Source organism: Filicampus tigris, chromosome 7, assembly GCF_054856515.1.
Source record: "Filicampus tigris isolate MCC_2025a chromosome 7, RoL_Ftig_1.0, whole genome shotgun sequence".
Classification (NCBI taxonomy): Eukaryota; Metazoa; Chordata; class Actinopteri; order Syngnathiformes; family Syngnathidae; genus Filicampus; species Filicampus tigris.
In genome coordinates this window covers 21876783-21898234 of record NC_141223.1, presented here as the reverse complement: position 1 = coordinate 21898234, position 21452 = coordinate 21876783, and the positions used below count along the sequence as shown (strand labels likewise).

The window sequence follows — 21452 nt, the reverse complement described above, 5'->3', positions numbered from 1 at the left end:
GATTGTTTTGCTGTCAGTTATTCCGGAGATGGACAGTAATGGCGGGCCCAGTACCAGCAGCTATGAGCCATTACACATACGCTCCATTAACAAAAAAATACCGCTAATTGCTTAATAGAGAGGCACGTTTGCGGCAGTGACTCAGCCCACACAAGAGTCTGAATAACATTTTAGGTTGTGAAAACCTGTCACCCCCTTAATATTTACAGGGTATTTTTTGGGGTTTGTTCGTGTAGGATTTTGTTTACAGGATTTTATTGTGGCTCACACAGGGAACACATTATATGTGTGTAGAACAGGTCAGATATTTTAGGAATACCTACAAATTATGTATGTGCATTGTTGGCAATGGGTATTAAAGTAGTGCCGGGCAAAATTTGAAGGAATGGAACTGGAAGTATTAATGGACAAGGCAAACAAACATATTAATGACTGACAGAAATACAGTAAATGTATACATGTTCATAGATAGTTTACACCAAGACTGGTAAAAACCAAGACAGAGATTTTTTTATTTGTCTTACAACAAACAGTTTTATTACTCTGCGCGTGCATGTGCCATTTCTGAAGTTCAAAACCAAGATAAAAATTGGTTTTGACATTTGAGGTTACAGAAGCTAAAACATTTCATATAGAAAGGGCAAGATTCACCATACAGAAAGAAATCTGTCAATCCAATAATTTGGGTGCCTACAACTACCACATTTTGTTGGATTTAATTCACCGATAGTGCATGGCAATTGTATCTCATGTATATGGCCATCCTGTGTAACATTATCTTTCAAACTTGGGACAGCACACCCAAAAAGTGCACAGGTTTGATAAATCACAATGTGCAGGCTAAATTACATGCATTAAAGTAATTAAAGTACTTGTATAATATTCCTTTGTACCAGAATGTGAAAATGTACTGTGTGGCAATTTTGCCCATTTGAATGAAGTAATCTTGGTTAGCCAGGTAAGCTGATCAGCTTTCCTGTCTGTTTGGTCTTATTTTTGAACCTGTGAATCTCAATCAGGCCCTCTGTGTTTTGAAGCACATCACCAAACACATACTGTATACTAGGGCTTTGCAATTAATCGAAATTCAATTACGATTTCCATTATTACACTCCACGATTACAAAATTGGCATAATTGTAAAAAACGATTATCAATACTAATTCTGAGTTGTTTTGAGGCATGAGCATACGAGTTACTCCGCCGCGCCGCCCTCTCCAAGCTAGCTAGCTAGGTAGCCAGCTAGCCCGCACCCTGCAAGTCACACTGCACACGCTCCTACTCAACGCTTTAACAGAGTAACAGACCTAAAAATGGCACAAGACCCGCCACAGGAACGACTTGTAAACAAGGAAGGCAAGTCGAAATCGCTTATTTGGTTACATTTTGGGTTCGGCGGGCAAAGACGTATAAAGTGCAAGTTGTCCCTGCATCCACCGGCAACACAACGAATCCATGAATTCAGAAACCATGCCAACCACATTATTACTGTGACTTAAGTTAAATTTCTTGCGTAGTCTATAATATGAAGTCAAATTTTTTGTGTTCATTTTTGTTTCAAATTTTCTTCAAATTTGTAAACATATTATTGGTCATTATATTGTAATAGTTTATATATGGCCTACTGTAATTTATAAGTTTTGTATAGATTACGTACTAGTATGTAACAGTCAACATTTAAATTAGTTTGACCCAATCAGCATATTAAATTTATAATTTATTAGAAGCAAATTACTTTAACTTTGTTTACTATGTGTAAATATTACTTTAAAAACAAAACAAAAAAGGCTCCAGACAAAGGTCTAAATGTATAGATGAATAGCATGTCTGTTATTCTGTCAAAATTAGCATTTTACTTCAAGCAGTTTACTACTTTGGCAATATAAGTGCATAGCAAGTTAACTTGTTTGTTTATACAAGGAAACCATACTTTAATTTATACATTTGCACTTAAATTTTTTTTTTTAAATAATTAATTTAATAAATGTTGTTGGGTCCAAAACGAACTTAAATTATAGCATTTCAAAGAATTTTGTCTTAATATTTTTTACATGTTTAAACCTGTGCTTGTTTTGTAGAAAAAAATAATTGTTTGAATAATCGTGATTTCAATTATTACCAAAATAATCGTGATTAATATTTTTTTCATAATCGAGCAGCCCTACTGCATACCCCTCCAACGCCATTGCGTTGACAACTTAACCCGTAGCCGAGCAATCAACTGTGTGCTGCTAATCAGAAGCTAACACTGTTAGCTAACGCTAATGTGCCAGGGAAGAGTGTTGTAAGCATATTGTCTATGGCTCCTTTACCAACTCTACCTACCTGTACTATTAACTTAATTTTCAGTTTGAGAACTTACCTTTGTGCATTTTCAGTAGGCCTATTTTATTTTAACTTTCACGCTAATCATTCCCAGACCGGAGATATGTCACAAAATATCTGCTGTTACCGTAAGCCTTCGACTCCGCTTGTTAAATATGGCAACAGCACTGTTTTCATTTACAGCTTTTGGGAAGTCCAGAAGCAAGTAGTAGACGTCCTCCACCTCTAACAAGACGTCATCCTGCACAGAAAACCAACATTTTCATGACATCCTTAATATGTTGTGCCTAACCACGAAGCAGTCCCTTGTATGTCCCTGCTACAAGAGTAATCATGCCTCACCTTGGACATCTTGAGCTGCCACTCCGACATGGAGCTAATCTTGGGCAGCTCCACGGTCAGCTCCATCTTGCAGGGAAATCCCTCGGCATGGGTCTTCACCTCTAGTTGATATTCAGGCTTCTCAGGCCGCTCGAACGTGGTGGAGGAGATTACCTCGATCAAGCCCTTCTTGCGAACGGCGGGCCGACAGACGATATCAGCCGACGGCCCCGTGTTGTCTTTAGCCAGCCGCAGAGAGTTGATCTGCTGCAGGAGAGAGTCCGGGCTCTGACTGGCTGTAAATAAAAGCTTAATTGTTATCGATGACGGACGGAACTGAAAGATGAGCTCAGACACAAAAAAGGCCTGCAGCGGATTGTCAGGGTGCTAATTTATTACCTTACCTGCATTTGACTGTTTGTCTGCGGTCAGTCGCTGTTGCTGCTGCTGCTGCTGCTGGAAGCCGAGGCGGCGGCGCAAGTCCTCCGGGCCATTTTTGGGGCAAAAGCTAACGACATTATACTGCTGAGACAACTTTAGCCCGTGCTGCTGCTGGGCAAAGCTGAGAGCCAACATGTAGACTTGGTCCATCCCGGCCTTGTCTTTCTTACAATCCTGCAGCACGTCGGGGTTAAACGCTATGTCCAGCACATTGTAAGCACCTGGAAAAGTATATACAGGGGGATGTGGGTGTTGCATCACCAAATCTTTTCACCCTAACTAACCCTAGGGTTCAATCACACTTTTTCTGCCACCTGCAACATTTTTTTTTTTTTTTTTACAGCTTGCTTCACGTCTGAAGTTACTGTACTGCCAAGTTACCAAGTAACCAAGTTATTGTACTGCTCAGCACAATATAGGCACAATGATTTTATAAATTGGGCGGCACGGTGGTCGACTGGTTAGCACGTCCGCCTCACAGTTCAGAGGTCGTGGGTGCGATCCCGGCTCCGGCCTCCCTGTGTGGAGTTTGCATGTTCTCCCCGTGCCTGCATGGGTTTTCTCCGGGTACTCCGGTTTCCTCCCACATTCCAAAAACATGCATGGAAAATTGATGGACTCTCTAAATTGCCCCTAGGTGTGATTGTGAGTGCGGATGTTTGTCTCTGTGTGCCCTGCGATTGGCTGGCAACCAATTCAGGTTGTCCCCTGCCTACTGCCCGAAGACAGCTGGGATAGACTCTCTTGTGAGGATAAGCGGTATCAATAATGGATGGATGGATTTTAAAAATCATTGTGCCTATATTGTGCACACAATAGGCACAATGATTTTTAAAATCATTGTGCCTATATTGTGCTGAGCAGTCAGACTTCCTGATGTCAGAGTAAGTTTTATGGTTTACATTATATTACCTTTGATTTGTGGTATCACATTTTTTTTTTTTCTTTTAAAGCAAAACCCACATTGGTCTGGGTTTACGGTATTAGTAATTGTTTGGGTTATGTTACAGACCGGCTGTGATATGTGAAAATCCGTCCGTTTTAAGTACACTTTTAAAACAATTAAAAAACACATTTAAACAGTGCTCTGCAGTTTATTTTTAAAAACTCAAACACAACAGTGAAATACCACCAAATAGTGGCATTATACAGTCTCCTCCAAAGTATATAGACTGAAGCCATTTGGGTTTCGGATCAAAATGGTGAATATGAGACACGTTCAGAATTCCAGCTTTTATTTCATAGTATTTACATCTAGATGTGTTCAACAACTCAAGACAGGGCATCTTTTTTTGAAGCCACCCGCTGTTCAAGTGAGCAAAATTATTGGAAGAGACTTATTAAATTAACATAAAAGAGAATTTGGTGGCCTAACCCTTCCATGCAATAACTGCATCAAGCCTGCAAGCCACTGACTTCACCAGACTGTTGCATTCTTCATTTTAAATGATTTTCTAGGTCTTTAATGCAACCTCTTTTAGCTCTTGTTTGTTTCTGGGGGTTTCTCCCTTCAGTCTCTTCTTCAAGAGGTGAAATGCATACTCTATTGGGTTAAGATCCTGTGATTGACTCAGGTAACGACCAATCAGGGCTGACCTGTTTTCTGAAGCTGAACCGTGATTGGTCATTACCTGAGCCCTAAGCAGTTGTGATGTAATTTTCAGTGGACAGAAGTGACAAAATGGCCGCCCCCTGAGGTGGCTAAACGGGTGGATTTTGCTGCTTAACTCATATTCCTCAAACGCAATATTAATCAGAATGTTGCATTTCAACTACTGGGCCTCCATAGAACAAATTGAGGAAGAAAATATGTTTGGGTTGACTTGCCGATTAAAGGGCTTCAGAAAACAGGTGAGCCGTGATTGGTCGTAACCTGAGCCCTGAGCAGTTGTGATGTCATGTTCAGTGGACAGAAGTGACGATATGGCTGCCCCCAGAGATGGCTAAAAACGGGTGGATTAAAACTCTTATTCCACAAACGCAATATTTATCAGATTGCCTTGTTTCATAGGACATATTCTTGAAAAAAATATGTTTGGGTTGACTTCCACTTTAAGTCTGCGTGTAGCCCTTGTGGTATTGGCATACAATAGAGGTCATTTCTTCTCCACATAATTGTTTTTAGTGCTCTCACCTTCATCTGTGTGTACTTCCAGGCTTCCTGCGTACACAGGTAATGGCTTGCTGGGATCCTGGGATGCTGGTACACGCTTCCAGCTGCATATGTTAATGTACAGCAAGCCTCCTTGTGGTTCCTGGTGAGGGCAGAAAGACCATTATGAACCGTAAACAAAACAGGTCCTTGGGCCCTATTTTCCTGCCCAGCGCAAACTGTACGCATGGGTGGAGTTTTCGTCCTTTCGGTAGACTGAGGCAGGTAGAAGGGAGTGTTTACGCCGTTGTGGAAAGGAATGCAGGTTTCTATCTATCTATCTATCCATCCATCCATCCATCCATCCATCCATCCATCCATACACAAACACACGCACACATTACGCAGATGAGCATTCCGTCAGACGGACTTGTGGCATCACATTTTTTTCTCTTTTTTTTTTTTTTTTAGAAAAAAGCAAAACCTCACATGTATATATATATATATATATATATATATATATATATATATATATATATATACACACACATACATATATACTGACACTTCACCCATTCAAATAGTCACTTAAGCCATTTACTTTGTTTTCTCAGTTGTTCTGATTTGACATGAAAGTATTTCTTTATTTGTGGTGCCATTGATTATTTTCTTTTTTTTTTTTTTTTTAGCGTACGTGTGGCTCATAGGCCTTCACAAATTAGCCACCTGTGCAGACAATGCGGATCAATAATGTGCGGCCACTTACCAACATGTCAGTGCGTACACACGAGTCGAGCTGAGGTGGAGCGTTGTACTCCATGCCGGATTTCACCTGTTTCTCCACGAAGGTCCGGTAAGCTTCTGGGTCGTTCTGGCAAAGGTCGTCCAACATGGACCACAGCTGGTTGACCTGCTGGAAAACATCTCCAGGGCCGCCGCCGGACGACATTTCCAACCCCAAACTGGACAGTTGGTCGAAAGGTCCGTCTCCCAGTACAAATACCGAACACTATTAACTCACTTGTAACGACAATTGTCTATTATCACACGCTTTTTAAACCAAAGTAATCGTTGTAAAGCCTCACGTCATTAACTAGCGTCAGTCCCTGAATAAGCTCATGCTTATGCTCTCGTTCGTCAACGAAAATTCATTTAAATTGGCAAGTAAGAAACAAACAGTGTCCGTTTGCTAATTCATACGAATACAGCCTAGGATCCTTGGTTACGTATCATTAAAATAACACTAGCTACCCCCATTTACGAATTGGTATCCTAACTAGTGGAAGCTGTTCGTGCAGATTTCTGCTGTGTTGTCGGTTGCTATGGAAACTAGCCGAGTTGAACCGTTACAAAGGCCACACCGGTGGCCAAGAACGTCCTGGCTCAATGATCTCCACCTGACACAGTAAGTTAGCACAAGACATTTATATTTGGTACAGAAAAACAAAACAAACCAAAAAAGTACATATAGAAATAAACGGTGGGCCAAAAGTAGGTACACTTTTTTTTCCCCTTTTTTTGATGAATGCTTCTTTTTTTCGTTCTTTTACTGGTACTGAGAAGCATGACAGGTAATTTGAAGAACAAAAAAGTGGATTTAAAAGCAGTAGTGAAGAGGTGCTGAAGGATGAAAGGAAGGAAGCAGATGAAGAATGAAGTTAGGAAGGGTAGGAAGGAAGGAAGGCTGCTTTAAGCAACAGAAGGAGAGATGTTAAGGTTGCACGAAGGGAATTGAGGAGGTCAGAAAGGAAGAATATGCAAATGGAAGGAAGGCAGAAGTTAGAAAGAAAGGTAGGGGTTAAGGGTGGGCGATATGGGCCAAAAAAAAAATCGTAATTTTTTTCAAATAAGTCTAACGATAATTTGACGATCCAGCCATCCATCCATCCATTATCTATACCGCTTATCCTCACAAGGATCGCGGGCATGCTGGAGCCTATCCCTGGGCAGTAGGCGGGGGACACCCTGAATTGGTTGCCAGCCAATCGCAGGGCACACAGAGACAAACATTCGCACTCACAGTCACACCTAGAGGGAATTTAGAGTGCGCAATCAACTTACCATGCATGTTTTTGGAATGTGGGAGGAAACCGGAGTACCCGGAGAAAACCCACGCAGGCACAGGGAGAACATGCAAACTCCACACAGGCAGGCTGGAGCCGGGATCGAACCCACAACCTCTGAACTGTGAGGCGGACGTGCTAACCCAATTTGACAATATTCTACAAAAAATATTTTAAATCTGCACTTGCTTCACAGACCAATTGTGGATAGAAAGTGTTTATGAACAACTCTTTTAAATTGCTAAACACAGCTTCTGCAAAACATAATGATATTCTACGACAATATTTAACAATAAAGAACATAAAAATATTTATAGACTTACCGGTACATTGATTTTTGGGAATGTTTATGTCATTTAAATGTCTCTGCTGTTATTCCATGATAATGTGACGTTTTGAGCTGCAGTAAGTACTGGTGTACCACTGCCAACTACTAGAGCAATCAGAATGAGAAAAAGGTGTTAACTACAGCAATCAGAGAAAAAATGTATTTGATATGTGACGTGTGACAGAAGTGTCACCCAGCGAGAGAAAAAAAAGACGTCGTCATGACAGCACCCATTCTCATACATTGGCCACTGTATTCAGAATACAAGTACTGAGTGTGGGTGTGCGTGCATTTATATTTGTTGGTTCAACTCGGCGACTGTTCTCTGAGTGTGTGCGTTTAAGCTTTTGTTTAGCGTGCTTGCGCGGCCACCACGTTTTCTTCCTAATCCATGGCTCGTGGTGCAACAGAATTGCTCTTCACGGTGACCGTTTTCGCACATCTAACAACCTTATTCCCACCGACGTTAGTCTCATCCACCCCAAACCATTTACACACTACGGACGACGTGGACTCGCACCTCGCAATGAATCCCCGCTCGACATTCCTCCATGTTTGAAACAGATCGGCTGCAGTGCGGACAGAGTCACGTGACCGGGTCCTGCCCGCTGATTCGGCGAATGATTATCACTTCCTCCTCCTCTGCCGTCAATGCACCCTGATTTTCAAATCACACATCGTGAAAGCAAGATTGACGATGATATCGATGACGATATATATCGCCCACCTCTAGTAGGGGTGCAGAAAAGTTTGTCAGAGAATGACAAATGCAAAACTGAAAACTTTTGAGGGAGGGAATGAAAGATGCCAGGCTCAAAAACTGTAAATGTAATCAAATTTATTTGGTCAAAAGTGTAAACCTATTTTTGGCCCACCTTGTACATAGATGATTGTATGTTTACATTAAATAAGCATTTTTTTGTAGTTCAAATGTCCACTGTTACGGCTTGTGTTCTTGTGTCACGGTAACTCCTCAGTAAGTCTGGAACGGAAAGGAACTGTAATCAGTAAACAAAATGGAGTAATTTAATTACTCCAGCTGTGTCCGAATGTCCACCCTTATTGCATAGCACGTGACCACCGTACTTGTCATGATGCACCGGCACATTAAGATTATTTATTTTGAATAAAAAAAATATTTTATACTGTATTTGATTTCTTTTGCTGTACATTTTTCACTTAAATGTAGTGAATTATTTCCATGGTGTATAATTACTGTTTCGCTTTGATGTCCGCACTTGCCCTGTCGTTCGCCTGTGCCATTGTGTTTTCCATGTACAATGCATTGCGGTCTATATTAACTTGAGTGACCATCGTTGCTCACTACTTTTTGCACTTTTGAGTGCACTACATTTTTTCTCTTGGACATTCGGACACCCCTACAAAATGGTGGGACTCCTCAATAGTGCACTCTATAGGGAATAGTGTGGACCTTCTGACACGGCCGCTGATTTTCTTTGTCATAGTTATTGTTGAAGCTTGCACATAACGTGAACTCTTGTTTTCTATTCATCATTTGTCTTACAAACCATCCATTAGTTTGGGCTGGGCCACATAGCCTTAAAATAAAATCTGGGATCTTTTGCACAAAATTAGATTTCTAATTTCAAGGTTTTTTTTTTCTTCATTTTGTTTGTTTAACCCTCTTCACTTCCACTTACTTCCCAATGCTCAGCGTGATTAACTTTGTGAGTGCTATCCACCAGACTGCCTTCTTGTCACATGGAAAACTTGTCAAAAGTTTTTTTTTTGCTCATGCTGTCTGTTAGCGGTAACTCACTTGTTTTTTAAAACATTGGCGTTAAGTCACTAAAGAAGTCACAAAATTAATATAGTGGCCAAACTGTTAAAGTAGGCAACTCTGTGCATTAACTACGCAGGCCAACCATAAACTTCTGCTCTTTTTACAATGTAATGTAAACTGCCATGTAATGTGAATGAATGGGTCTACCTCCATCATTTCGTAGATCCACCCAAGGAATTTGGCCACCTTGGTGTAGACTCCTGGATGGTTGGGCTCGGCGCAGCCATTCCCCCAGCTGACGACCCCCATCAGCCGCCACACATTGTCATCCTGGCATACTAGAGGCCCACCACTATCCCCCTGCGACAGACACGGTGTTGAACACAAACGTCACCCATGACCGACTGATCCTGCCTTGGTAACATCAAAACAAGGTACAGCCGAAACCGTGCACCTGACACGTGTCCACTTTTCCTTCAGCGTATCCGGCACAGAGCATCCGCGGTGTGATTTCTCCGTTGTACATGCAGGAGCTGTTGCACTTGTTGGTGCCTATGATGAGGACGGGGGCCTCTTTCAGGGTGTCAGATGAGTGAACTGAAAGACACAGGCAGTCACCACAGCTCCTCTGTATGCGCTCCCCCTGGAGTACAGTTTGTCTTAGAGTGGCACCTTACTTACCGCCATCAGGTTGTGTGTATCCCCAGCCAGAGATCCAGCACTGCGTACCTCCAGGAGGGTCGTAGTCGTACTGAGGCAAGCACACCGGGCGAACTGTATCTATTTGTAGAGTTGGACAAGATTAGGGAAGTGTCACTTTCATTGTTTTCTTGTGCTTATTATGCAAGTTATATAATCTTGTAACAGTCGATGGTGACCGAAATTGCAATTGCATTACTGTACACACGTACTGATAACACTGGTCCACAGCAAATTTTAATCAGACATAGCTTTATGTATGTTGTTGACACAGATTAAAAAAAAAAAAAGTCTTTACTTTTTTCTATAGCACATCATTTTTTTTGGTTTTTAAGTTTGACTTCCTGTATTAAAGCTTGCGCAATGTGAGAGTCGGACATGACAGCCAGCTTGTGGTGTGTGGACATGGCTCCTCACTGCCATGGACGCTTTGGAGCGCTTCCTTCTCATGGCATGAAAAAACCCTGTGATGACAACGAGATATATTCCAGCAACTGGAGGCTTTAAGCGAATCTATTTTCGTGGCTCAAACATATAGTTGAGTTGACAAGGAAAGATGTTAGATGCAATAGCATGCATTTTTGCAGGTCATAGTAGTGGTATTTGGTTGACAGTTGACAGTTTTGTTGTTGTTATTTTAATCAATCAAATTTGGCAGAGTAGTTAACACTCTTGTCTGTGGTGGGTCAAATGTTGTTTATTTTCACTTCACAGGGACTGTCAGGCTAATATTGTAATTGTGCACATCACAAAGCCACAGTATTTACTTATTTTACTGTGACAGACTTCCTGACACCAACCACTCATTTTGGTGTCTTTTTTACATTGTTTCCTACTTTTTGTGTGACTTGTGGTGACTGAATTTCCGAAAAGGAGAAATAAAGCCCTTAGCTATTTTACTACTTAAACAATAAAAAAATTATAAATCTTAGCCTTAGCTGTCTATGCCGCTCACTAGTCCTTTAATTGCCCAGTGGGGATAAATAGTTTTCTGATTCTGAATTAGTTTAAGCTTTAAAGGAGACCTATTGTGGAAAAGTGACTTTTTAATGGCTTGTATATGAAGAGTTGGGTCTGCGGAATGCCTGCCCAGTGCCCACCCATCAAGTGAGAAAGCAAAATACGAAGTCAATCTGACTATTCCTGGAAATATGAATTGGGTGGATTGTGTCAGGAAGGGCATCCAGCATTAAAACTGTGCTAAAGAAATCATGCTGTGACTACGTGCGTGGCGACCCCTGACGGAGCAAGCCGAAAGTCACATCAACATGACTGTGACCATGGCATTCTGTGCTTCTGCCCCACTGTTATGTAGCACTGCCATGCACACTACAAGTGCGGCACCCCTGCTCATGTGAAAGCCACAAGGTAAGCAGAGCTGCCTTGAGCTGTTTTAAATGAAAAAAATAATAGACGTCTCCTTGACATCTTTGCAAAAATGCTGACTCCCGCATGGACCTGAAAAATTGAGCGGCGTCCGCAGTTTCATCAGGGCGATGTCGCTGTCGTGGCTCACGTGGTTGTAGTTCTTGTTGTAGACTATCTTCTCCACGACGTGTCCCGTGGGCTCCGTCGTTTTCGCCAAGCTGCGCGTCACCACGCCTGTGTAGACCGCCCAGCTGGACACCTGCGGCACCCTGTAGCTGACATTTTGAAGACACAAAAGAGGAGTCAAAAGCATGAAAGGGAGAACTATCACCTGTACTGTGTGTGGCGACATGGCACAGCTGTTTTGAAGTAGGTGTAACCTCTGAACTGTCAGCGCTGCAAAGGTCAGCCTGTTCTTACTTGTGCACACAGTGAGCAGCTGTGATGATCCATTGGCTGGTGATGATGGAGCCTCCGCAAGTGTGGCGGTTGCTGTAGTAGAGGCTGACCTGCCAGGGCCACCTTCCCAGCGTGGCTTCGACTCCCCCGATTATTCTGGCCAGCTTGGCTCGTGTGCCGCACTCTTAGAAGCCGAGAAAGAAATGGCGCACGAAGCGGTTCAGAAAATGTCTGACATCAAGCTGATTTTCCATAGTATGATGGCCTCACCAAAACATTGCAAGGCGATGACCTTGTCAGTGATACAGCTCCGCCTAAATGAAATCAAACTTTTAATGTTTGAAAACAGCAACCACAATATGGGCTAAAATGTCCGCTGACCATTACCTGAACTGCCACATGTTTTCCAGAGTTCCCCGTTGTTCTGATGTAATCTGGAGGAAACCCTCTGTGTAGTTGGGCCCAATATCAGTCAGATTCACACCTTTGTGCTTAGTCAGTCTGAAATTACATTTGATGCAAATACGTAAGTCACAGGTGTCAAACTCAAGGCCCGGGGGCCAGATCCGGCCCGCGGCATCATTTTATGTGGCCCGTGAAGTCAAATCATGTGTATTGGCTTACATTGAAACATAGTTGCACAAGCTATTTACTGTCTAATTTTGATTTCAAAACTAGTTATCCGTGATTGTTTTTTTGATAATATAAGGCGATGCTACATTTATATGGGTTCACAGTCGTAACGGCCCTCCGAGGGACACCATAACTCTGATGTGGCCTGCGACAAAGATGAGTTTGACACCCCTGACGTAAGTAATTAGATGAGTCAGTTTCTTTGAATATGCATTTTTTGCTTTTTGGGTTAACTGAGGACCCAATTGTCCAGAAAAAAAATGAATTTCAGATGTTGAAAGTGGAGGTTTATCAGTGTTTGGGAAGGGAATGTGTCTCAGTTCACAGGTTTCACGGAAAGGACAATACTTTCAGGTTTTGTAAATGAAGGTGTCGTGAAATGTAATGCTGCTAGGAAATTACCCGGTCCAAATGTGATGTAGTGCTTAATCTTTTTGTATGATCTTTATACTCAAGTCAATTAAATTGTGAGAACATAATGAAGTCTTCCGGCAGTTCCAGGTTAGAAGGGTGAATTAGTGAGTCTGTGCACGACTTACAGTGCAGTAATGAGAGCACAATGTCTGGAGCCAGACGAACCTCAGATAACCCAGTTGCCTGCAGACCAGTGTTCCCAGTGAAGAGTTCCATCGCTCATAGCACACCGGCAGCCAGGTGGGCAACTTTCCCAGCTGGATCTCCAGCAGAGAGTTCTCGGGGCTGATCCTGTAAAACACTGAACCTGATTGATTGAAAATCCCTCCAAAGGCAGGCTCCCGGCCAGCATTTAATTAACTGTCTGACAGTGAGAAGTGATTGAGGAAAATAAAAGCAAGACCAAAAAAGTATCAGTGGTAATGTAGTCAATGGGCAGGTCTCGAGAGTAAAAAAAACCCCAAAGAATCCGATTTTGAATGGTAATTTTCCGCTCAAATTCACTTCAGAGCTGAACTGTGCCCTCCACTACGACAAATAACAATAGACAACTTCACTATCCCTTTCTTCCTTCGTTAACAGTGGAGTAGAAGCTTTCCTCCAATTAGCAGTGAAAAAAGGGAGCTGACACAGACCTTTCCTGGGGTCGGCGATGGAAATTTCCTCTGTCACGTTGCAGAAAGACGTCTCCTTTGTGTCCCCCAGTCCTACTGCACTGTGAGAGGACGACGGCCTCAGGAAAAACTTGACTGAGTAGTAAAACATGATGTAGTTAATTAGTAAGACTGTCAGTCTAAGAGCCATCATTGAGTTTAAGTTTATGAAACTCTCCCGACAAATAGTACTCATTCTGCATGTAAGGTTTTAAATTGAAATGTTAGTTAAAATGTACGTAATGCAGGAATGGGCAATGGGTGTGGCCCGTGACCACATTGAGTGGCCCCTTGATTTATTGAATATTGATTTCATTATTTATCGATTTAAAAAAATATATATATTTCTGTTTCCTCTTGAGGATTGTGCTGGGTGGGGGGGGGGGGTCACTTTTTTTCACAAAATTACATTTCTTTCCCCTTAGTCATATATTAGAGACACCCAGTGCATTTCAATGGGTGTCAATTTTTCGCAGATTTTTGCTATTCGTGGACCGGCACGATCTCTACACTACCGCAAACATCTGGGTTCTACTTTGTAGTTTTAAGTTGTAATATCATTCACCCCTTGGATGGCAGACATGGCTTTCTTTTGCTTGCTTAAACAGCACTATTACAGTGTGAGAAGTCCTATTTTTTTGCGTATCTGAAAATACATGCAGGACAAACATAGTAAATCAATAATATCCAAAAATTTGGAGTGAGTTGATTGTGAAAAAATGCACAGAATAAGTAATTTATGCACAAGAGCCCTTTGCATTATTGTTAAAGGTTGGATCTTTTATACAGGCATTGAGAAATGTGTTATGTAAAATGAAATATATAAAGAGCACTCTGCGATTGGCTGGCGACCAGTTGAGGATGTACCCCGTCTGAGTCAGCTGGGATAGGCTCCAGCACTCTTGCAAACCTGGTGAGGATAGTGGTTCAGATAATAGATGGATAGATAAAGAGCACAGATTTTGCACCTATGCATGTATTTTGTTGATATTTAAAATGGCATTTTTGTCATACATTTGATTCAGAGATGATGGTCCTATGTGGGCTCCCAGTAGCACTGATAAAAAATGGCGCCGCCATCCCTGCCATAGAGCCTAAGTTAAGTTAACTTAATGTAGAGCTACAGAGCCTAAGTTAAGTTAACGTAATGTTAAGTTAGGCTCTGTGGCAGGGATAGGCAACTGAAATAAGTCAAGCCACTTTTATAAAGAGGACGCTGCAAAAATGCGGAAACTGAAAATCCACAATTTTAACCGTCTATGCCTTTTGTACAAAATCCACGGAATTCCACCTCAGTTACAGCTCTGATCCTCCCCAGAATGCAGAGAACATAGCCCGGGTGACTTCAATACCCCGCACCCTTTTGATGCCATTTATAAGGAAGAAAAAAAAAATGTGGGAGGAAAAAAGACAGCTTTTACAGTCAGTGTCACTAGAAAATTGTCACATTTATTCAGCAATACTATTACTAACTCTTTGTCAGCGATAACCACAACTGTGTACTATTATATGGCAACCAATAATCAAGCACAATAAAGAGACTTGTGGATGTTAATCAATTTAGGACCGTTTTTGTATCATCCTCACAAAACCGGGTCAGATGGATTGCACTGGAGTGAGCTAAATCTAGACATGACAAAGATATCCAGGTGCTTATTTTTCAGACACACAATGCTCACCGAGGAACCAGACGCCGACTGCCAATCCCCCCAAGAGTCCAAGTGCACACGCGGCTGCCAGCAGCCTCACCAGCCTGTGAGCTAGAGCGACAAATTGATACATTTTGGCTGTCTTCGATATGCATGCTCACTAGGCACAAATTACAAGCACTCTCTCCGCTTGCGTGCCATCATCAGCAGCTGGCATTTTCTAAACTTTTGTGCTGCTTCACTCTTGGAAACACCGAGTTCACCTACTTAACATCACAAGCAATTTAGAAATGTTGAGACAAACTTAACCCATGAAGTCATTTAAGCAGGGTTCGTATTTACATTTCCCTGCTGTTCGTGAACACTTTATTGACTTACAACACCTGTGCAGTCTAATGAGCTCCTATTCAAGCTGTATCAACTTTAATGTGAAAATAGCGCTCAATTTTAATAGACTTAAAGCTATTTATTTAGCTATGTTTGAAGTACAATAGAAAACCTCTGGCAGCCTAGTCAAAGCAAAGAGAATTTTGGGCACATGGATCTTATAAACAGCACAGAGTTATCTTCACTGCTTTGTCAGTTGACTTTCTCAGTGTTTACATAATGCAAGAGCGGAACTACAGTTAGTGTCTTTACAGTTTGAAAGTGCGTGCGATTAAGTTTTAGCTGCTAAAGGTTGGATGGTGATGAGGCGTTATGACAGGCACTTACCATGCTTTGTGTTGTGAAATCGTTTCAAGCAGATCCGCACTCCCCCGCTTTGTTCGACAACTGCTCCCTTCTCGGCGGGAAATTGATGGCTAATGGCCACCGGATTCTCAATGACAGATAATGTGTCTCCATCAGGAATCTATCAGAATAAAATGAGGCACATCACAGGACACGTGGGCTTCGACCAACTATCACTGGTTCCTGTTTGTAATGATCTCAGTGGCATTAGGTTGTGGTGTTATCCTCACAGGTCTGCTTCTCCATTGTGAGCAGCATAAAGCTACCTATAGGAAAGACACTTGCATTCCATCTAGTAATCGCCACTGTCGTCTGCTCCCTTGTGAAAATAGCACTTAAGTTTCTCTAAACATGTTCTTAAGGCCACTGCAATAAGCATGTACAGTTAAGCTTTGGGGAATTTCGCATGCAATTCTTTTGACAAACATGTGAGATGTGACAAAGCGACATTTCTCGTGTATAAATACATGCAAATTAGCACAAAAGTGCCAGTGAGTCTCTTTCTTACCATTTTGTTTGCAAGCTCATCTGGAGACTGTGGCCGAGCTACAGGGGACTGTCTGCCGGGTGTCCAGTGCTGGACCATTTAACAGAATGCAACTGTGGATTTTCCCTTCACAAAGAGACAATGAGGTCAGCAGAGGTGCACTGAATGAGGCTGTTGTTTGTCCATCGAAGGGGAGGGTCATGAGGCCTCTGAGACTAAACTGAACCTGGTCTTTGTCAGGTGCTGCACCAGTTGGGGCATCTCCAAGCCAGCTGCAAAGACGACACTGGCCCGCTAACATATTTTACCTCTGCCGCAAGCAGTATGTACCCAGAACTTGTAATGATCTGACAGTTTGTAGGTATTGAGAAAAGGACATGATTGGAGTTTGTTGAAAGGTCTCTTCCCTTGTCCCATGTTCAATCGTTTGGAATCCGAAGCCACCGTCTTCTCAGCACTTGCAAACAAAGTGAAGTGTCTCCCATACGCTCTGCTGACAGATGAGACTTTCTCTTCACTCTCTTAGGTCATTCAAAAAGCTGCCGTGCTCGGTCTGTTTCGAAAATTAAATCTGAGTGTTTCAAAAGTGGATCATTGAGAATAAATTAGCAGATGAGATGCAGAAGATTCTGGAACTTGGAAAGGATGTGAAAGATCAAAGCTTGTCTTTGCTTTTCAAAAGAGACCTTGCAGTTTCGTTAGAAGGAAATAAAGGAGTGATTGATTTGAGAGTTATTAGTCACCCGTGTCTGTGATTAGCTAGGACTTCCAGATAACCTGTATCAATGCCAGTAGGAATGTTCTGAAAGAACCAATTTAGGAAGAGGAACTGCAAGGCTGTTATCTCGATCGGTTGGGTCGAGAGAGACATAGGAATGAGAAGTAGGCTGAGCAAACAATGCAAGAAGTGGTAGTGATCAGAGTTAGTGTGGTCGGTCTAGGCCAATGACATCATAAAGCAAGGGATGATTCATTCCAACGTGAGTCGGGCTTTGTCAAATCGTGCCGTCTTCTCCTAAATACAGAAAGACCGACTGCCCCCGAGATCAAGACGGAATAAATAAGATGGTTTCACAACAGAGGCGGCTGATAGCTGAAGGCTCTGCCTCCCATTCTGCCTTTGAACACTGTGAGAATCGCAAGTAGGTCTGAATTCTGAGAACGCAGTGTTCTACTGGGCTGATAAGGCCCCATGAGTTCCTTCAGATACTAAGGGCACTTGCGTGAGGAAACATTTGAAATTCTCCAGTATATTACAGATAAGGGATTTGAAAATGGCATATTAATATTTGTGTGGTCATCTATAAATTAATCTTGACCATTTGACTCCCCATCAGCTGATTCACAAAATATAAAAATCTGCCTTTCACCCACCTCAGCAGTGCGTGTCTATACCAGACAGGGGAATAAAAACAACGGACTGAATTCTTCTCTCCCCAGTGCTGAGAGTTTAAATTGCCTAACTTTGTCTTTAGGTTTAGCAGTGTTGATTGAATAATTAATACTAATACTACCTATTTAATTCCTGCTTTGGCCATCAAACAATACAACTGCAGATGGCCTTCTTTTACAAATATGTCAAAACGGCATACGGAGCATTTTAAGAGGTGGTGAACATAACACGTTCTGGGTCAAGAAGTGACCAGACACTTGGCCTTGTGATCTTCCCATCATGGAATTAAGTTTCACAAGTAAATCCTTCCATAAGCAGCCCGCGCATCTCAATGTGAGCCGAATCCATCTATCCATCCATTTATTTGTGTACCTAACTCGGGCTTCTGCCGAGAGGAGGCTGGCTGGGTCCCAGTTTGGAGCCACATCTATCCCTGCTCAGACGGAAGTATTTTTCTCGCTCAGCGTGCAGAGATCTGCTGCGTTCTCATCTCCAACCATTACTGTTGCGTGCCTTTTTCCATATCCAAACTTTTGAACATCAGTCACAGTCTCCAGGTCCCTGCTCGCAAATCCTCCACGCCAGGTTCTGACACAACAGGAAATAGGAAAGCTGCTTTATAAAGGCTGCTTGGATGACATGTGCTTGTCTACCGTTGTTCAAGTCCACTGAGAACCTGCGGATTGTAAAGTGTGATGTATTTCATGATGCCGCTGACCGTGACCCCTTAGTAAAAGTGACTGTTCGAGGGTTGGCATGATCACAGATGCATGCAAAAATGTGCATGATCCCTGGGTGGTTGTGGAGTTTTTTTTTTTTTTTTTTTTCCCCTCCATAGTCGTATCAAATGGATTGTGAATAATCTACCAGGCTGGAGATGGCACATGCTCATGAAGCCCTTACATTTTCAAGGTTCAGTTTCTGTTAATATTGTATGGCCTTTTTTTAAAAATATCGTTTTCATGAGCATATGTGAGAATTGAGATGGCGGACTACTTCCAGAAAGAGCATGAAGGCCATTTGGTGAATCAAAATAGTGAAAGGCAAATGGCCTTCAATATGCAGTCCAATCCAGTCAACACATTGGAATTCTCTATTCCAATGCCTTGAGCAGCCACTTTTTTTCTAGAAATGAATGTATCCAGTCGGTAGCTACTTTATTGATCCTGAAGGAAAACTCAGGAGATCGCATCTCTCCAGTGGCGTCACAGCAATTTGTTCAAGCTTATCAATTACTGCATTTGTCTTTGCTCTCAAATTGGCTGTATTTACAGCATGTCAGAAATGGGAAATATATTACATTTCCTTTATGGACAGTTTGGAAAACTAATGAATTTGCTAATCATATTTCACGATATGTGAGAATCTCTGGATATGCTGAACTCTTGCTTCAATGCAAGTCTTGATTTGGGCAGCGTCAAGGCACAGGTATGAGTTGTACCATTGTGGAGCTCAACCCAAAGCTGACAGCCCAATGTCATGTTGTGCTTCCGAATTGAGACACAAACAGCAGCACCACACACTGCACTTCATTTTCAAGAGACAATCAACAAGAAATTCCTCCCAAATCAACAGCACTCTTAACAATAATTGAATTGCTCTGAACGTCGCTGTCCTCAAAACCTGAAGAACAAGCTTAAACATCACTTGCCAATTGCTTCCATTAATCAGTTGTTGATGGTTTGGAGATGGGAGACCACCGGCGCCTTTGTTTATGACAAGTCAAACTGTTCGGCTCGATATTGGCCGCATGTGTTTAAGAAGGTGTGAAAGGAGGCTTATTTTGATCCGAAAGGTGAATGTCTTCTATTATGTGAGTGCGCATTTACTGGATATGGTGCTAAAATTGGCAGATTGGCCTATGTGCACTGAGGTTGTCCTTGCTGTTGTGTCATGATGCTGTGTACCAGTGTGTGCAGAGGCAGTATTGTAGTCAATCCTTGATTAGATTGCCACCCTGTGGTATGTTTGAGAACATCTCTTTTATATGAGTGACCTTGCAGTCAAAGCGGAAAAGAATGATAGTGACTGTCCATCCATCCATTATCCATACCGTTTTTCCTCACAAGGGTCGCGGGGCGTGCTGGAGCCTATCCCAGCTGTCTTCGGGCAGTAGGCGGGGGACACCCCGAATTGGTTGCCACCCAATCGCAGGGCACACAGACAAACAAACAACCGCACTCACAATCACACCTAGGGGCAATTTAGAGTGTCCAATCAACTTACCATGCATGTTTTTGGAATGTGGGAGGAAACCGGAGTACCCGGAGAAAACCCACGCAGGCACGGGGAGAACATGCAAACTCCACACAGGGAGGCCGGGGCGGGGATCGAACACACAACCTCTGAACTGCGAGGCGGACGTGCTAACCAGTCGACCACCTTGATAGTGACTGTTTCATGTTAAATATTTGGTTAGTATTAAAGGCCATACATGATTACTGTCTGGTGAGAAAACATCTCACTTTATAGTTCTATGAGCTCTACACTAGTGTGGACATTGGTGTCCTGGGCATATTATGATGACACGACAGCACAGTGGTGTCAAAGCGCGAGTGTTGCCCTCGTCACAACACAGCTAAACAGTAAGATGCTGTGTCTGTATTGAACGTGGCAGGTTGCATAAATTGCTGTCATGTATGAGTTTGTATGAGTATAATGATGGCTGAAGCTGGTCGGAGTGGGCCTTCTCCCACACCAGATGGTCGGTATAATGTGTGTGTGTGTGTGTGTGTGCGTGTGTGTGCGTTGTTGCCCACCATGCTCGATCTAATTAAACAGAGGAGATTACGTTAGAGCTCAATCTGCTCTTGCACCCGGCTCATGTCCTTGGACCGCTGACAGAGGTGAATGAAGTGGCAGAGGTGATCAACTTCTTGATCACAACCAAAGATTTTTCTACCCGTTGCACGATGTGCTTGTCGATACGTGTACCTCTAAATGAATACACGAGGCCTTGAAACATCAGTTATTGTGGAGCAGGGGTGGTGAACATACGGCCTGTGAGAGCCCACTGGAACTCAACATCAACAAAACTTGATTCAGCAGTACATTTCAAGTTCTATGGTCATCATCACAAATTTCCTCTTTCTTTTGCTGGCAATGGAGGGCTGTTTGTCGGCATCACATGATTAAAACACAAATATGCACACACAGACTCGAATCTGCCACCACATCTATGGCGGTTCGAGTTTTGTGCAACTAAAGATGTGCATCTCTACCAGAATTTTTCATCTTTTTATAAATTGTTGAAATTTTATTTTGCCCTTACATTCTTGAATGTGAGTTCAATGTCCTAGTGGATGCATAATCATAACCGCCTCTCTTAAGAGTATAAAAAAGAGCTAAAGTATGGAGCAAGAACATTTTCAAAATTCTTATTAGCTTCTTGTGAAGCCTTTGCCATCGTTGTGTGGGATTTCACTACCATCTAGTGGACTGAAAATGCAAATGTAATTTTTACTCATAGGTAATGATGGTGTTACATTTTGATTGCGTGACAAAAATAGTTCACTAATTTTAGAAACTTTTCGTCAGAGTCACCTCGACCATATTAAAGCGAAATATCACTTCTATTATATTCCATAACTTTTACACAATGCTGTTGAGCAGTGTGAGTATAGGGTCAATAATGGCATAAAATGTATCTTGAAATGTCCCCCCTGGGCAAAATACACATTATAGTGTTATAAAACAGGATGGTGATTATTGG

General features: G+C 42.3%; 2 protein-coding genes across 2 annotated transcripts; both read right to left on the bottom strand.

Annotated features, from left to right (window-relative positions):
* Positions 1-485: 485 nt before the first annotated feature.
* On the bottom strand, positions 486-6500 carry pih1d2 (PIH1 domain containing 2). Its single transcript, XM_086034996.1, has 5 exons — positions 5945-6500; positions 5221-5341; positions 3050-3307; positions 2667-2941; positions 486-2565 (listed from the first exon to the last, which is right to left on the bottom strand). The coding sequence occupies exons 1-5, from the start codon at positions 6125-6127 to the stop codon at positions 2431-2433; spliced, it is 972 nt and encodes a 323-aa protein (XP_085891122.1). The 5' UTR covers positions 6128-6500; the 3' UTR covers positions 486-2430.
* Positions 6501-6588: 88 nt separating this feature from the next.
* On the bottom strand, positions 6589-16432 carry tmprss5 (transmembrane serine protease 5). Its single transcript, XM_086034988.1, has 13 exons — positions 16369-16432; positions 15843-15981; positions 15159-15239; positions 13462-13575; positions 12992-13127; positions 12167-12280; positions 12050-12093; positions 11801-11963; positions 11471-11655; positions 9995-10093; positions 9768-9910; positions 9521-9673; positions 6589-8551 (listed from the first exon to the last, which is right to left on the bottom strand). The coding sequence occupies exons 1-13, from the start codon at positions 16369-16371 to the stop codon at positions 8543-8545; spliced, it is 1383 nt and encodes a 460-aa protein (XP_085891114.1). The 5' UTR covers positions 16372-16432; the 3' UTR covers positions 6589-8542.
* Between the last annotated feature and the right edge of the window lie 5020 nt (positions 16433-21452).

Bases quoted from the DNA above. Each gene is read 5' to 3' on its own strand.
- pih1d2 (XM_086034996.1), bottom strand. From the start codon at position 6,127: ATGTCGTCCGGCGGCGGCCCTGGAGATGTTTTCCAGCAGGTCAACCAG. The intron at 3,308-5,220 runs GTGAGAGCACTA...ATACTTTTCCAG, and splicing joins GGAAGTACACACAGATGAAG to GTGCTTACAATGTGCTGGAC. The intron at 2,942-3,049 runs GTAAGGTAATAA...TTTTATTTACAG, and splicing joins AGACAAACAGTCAAATGCAG to CCAGTCAGAGCCCGGACTCT.
- tmprss5 (XM_086034988.1), bottom strand. The intron at 11,656-11,800 runs GTAAGAACAGGC...TCAAAATGTCAG, and splicing joins GCTGCTCACTGTGTGCACAA to CTACAGGGTGCCGCAGGTGT. The intron at 9,911-9,994 runs GTAAGTAAGGTG...TGTGTCTTTCAG, and splicing joins ATACACACAACCTGATGGCG to TTCACTCATCTGACACCCTG.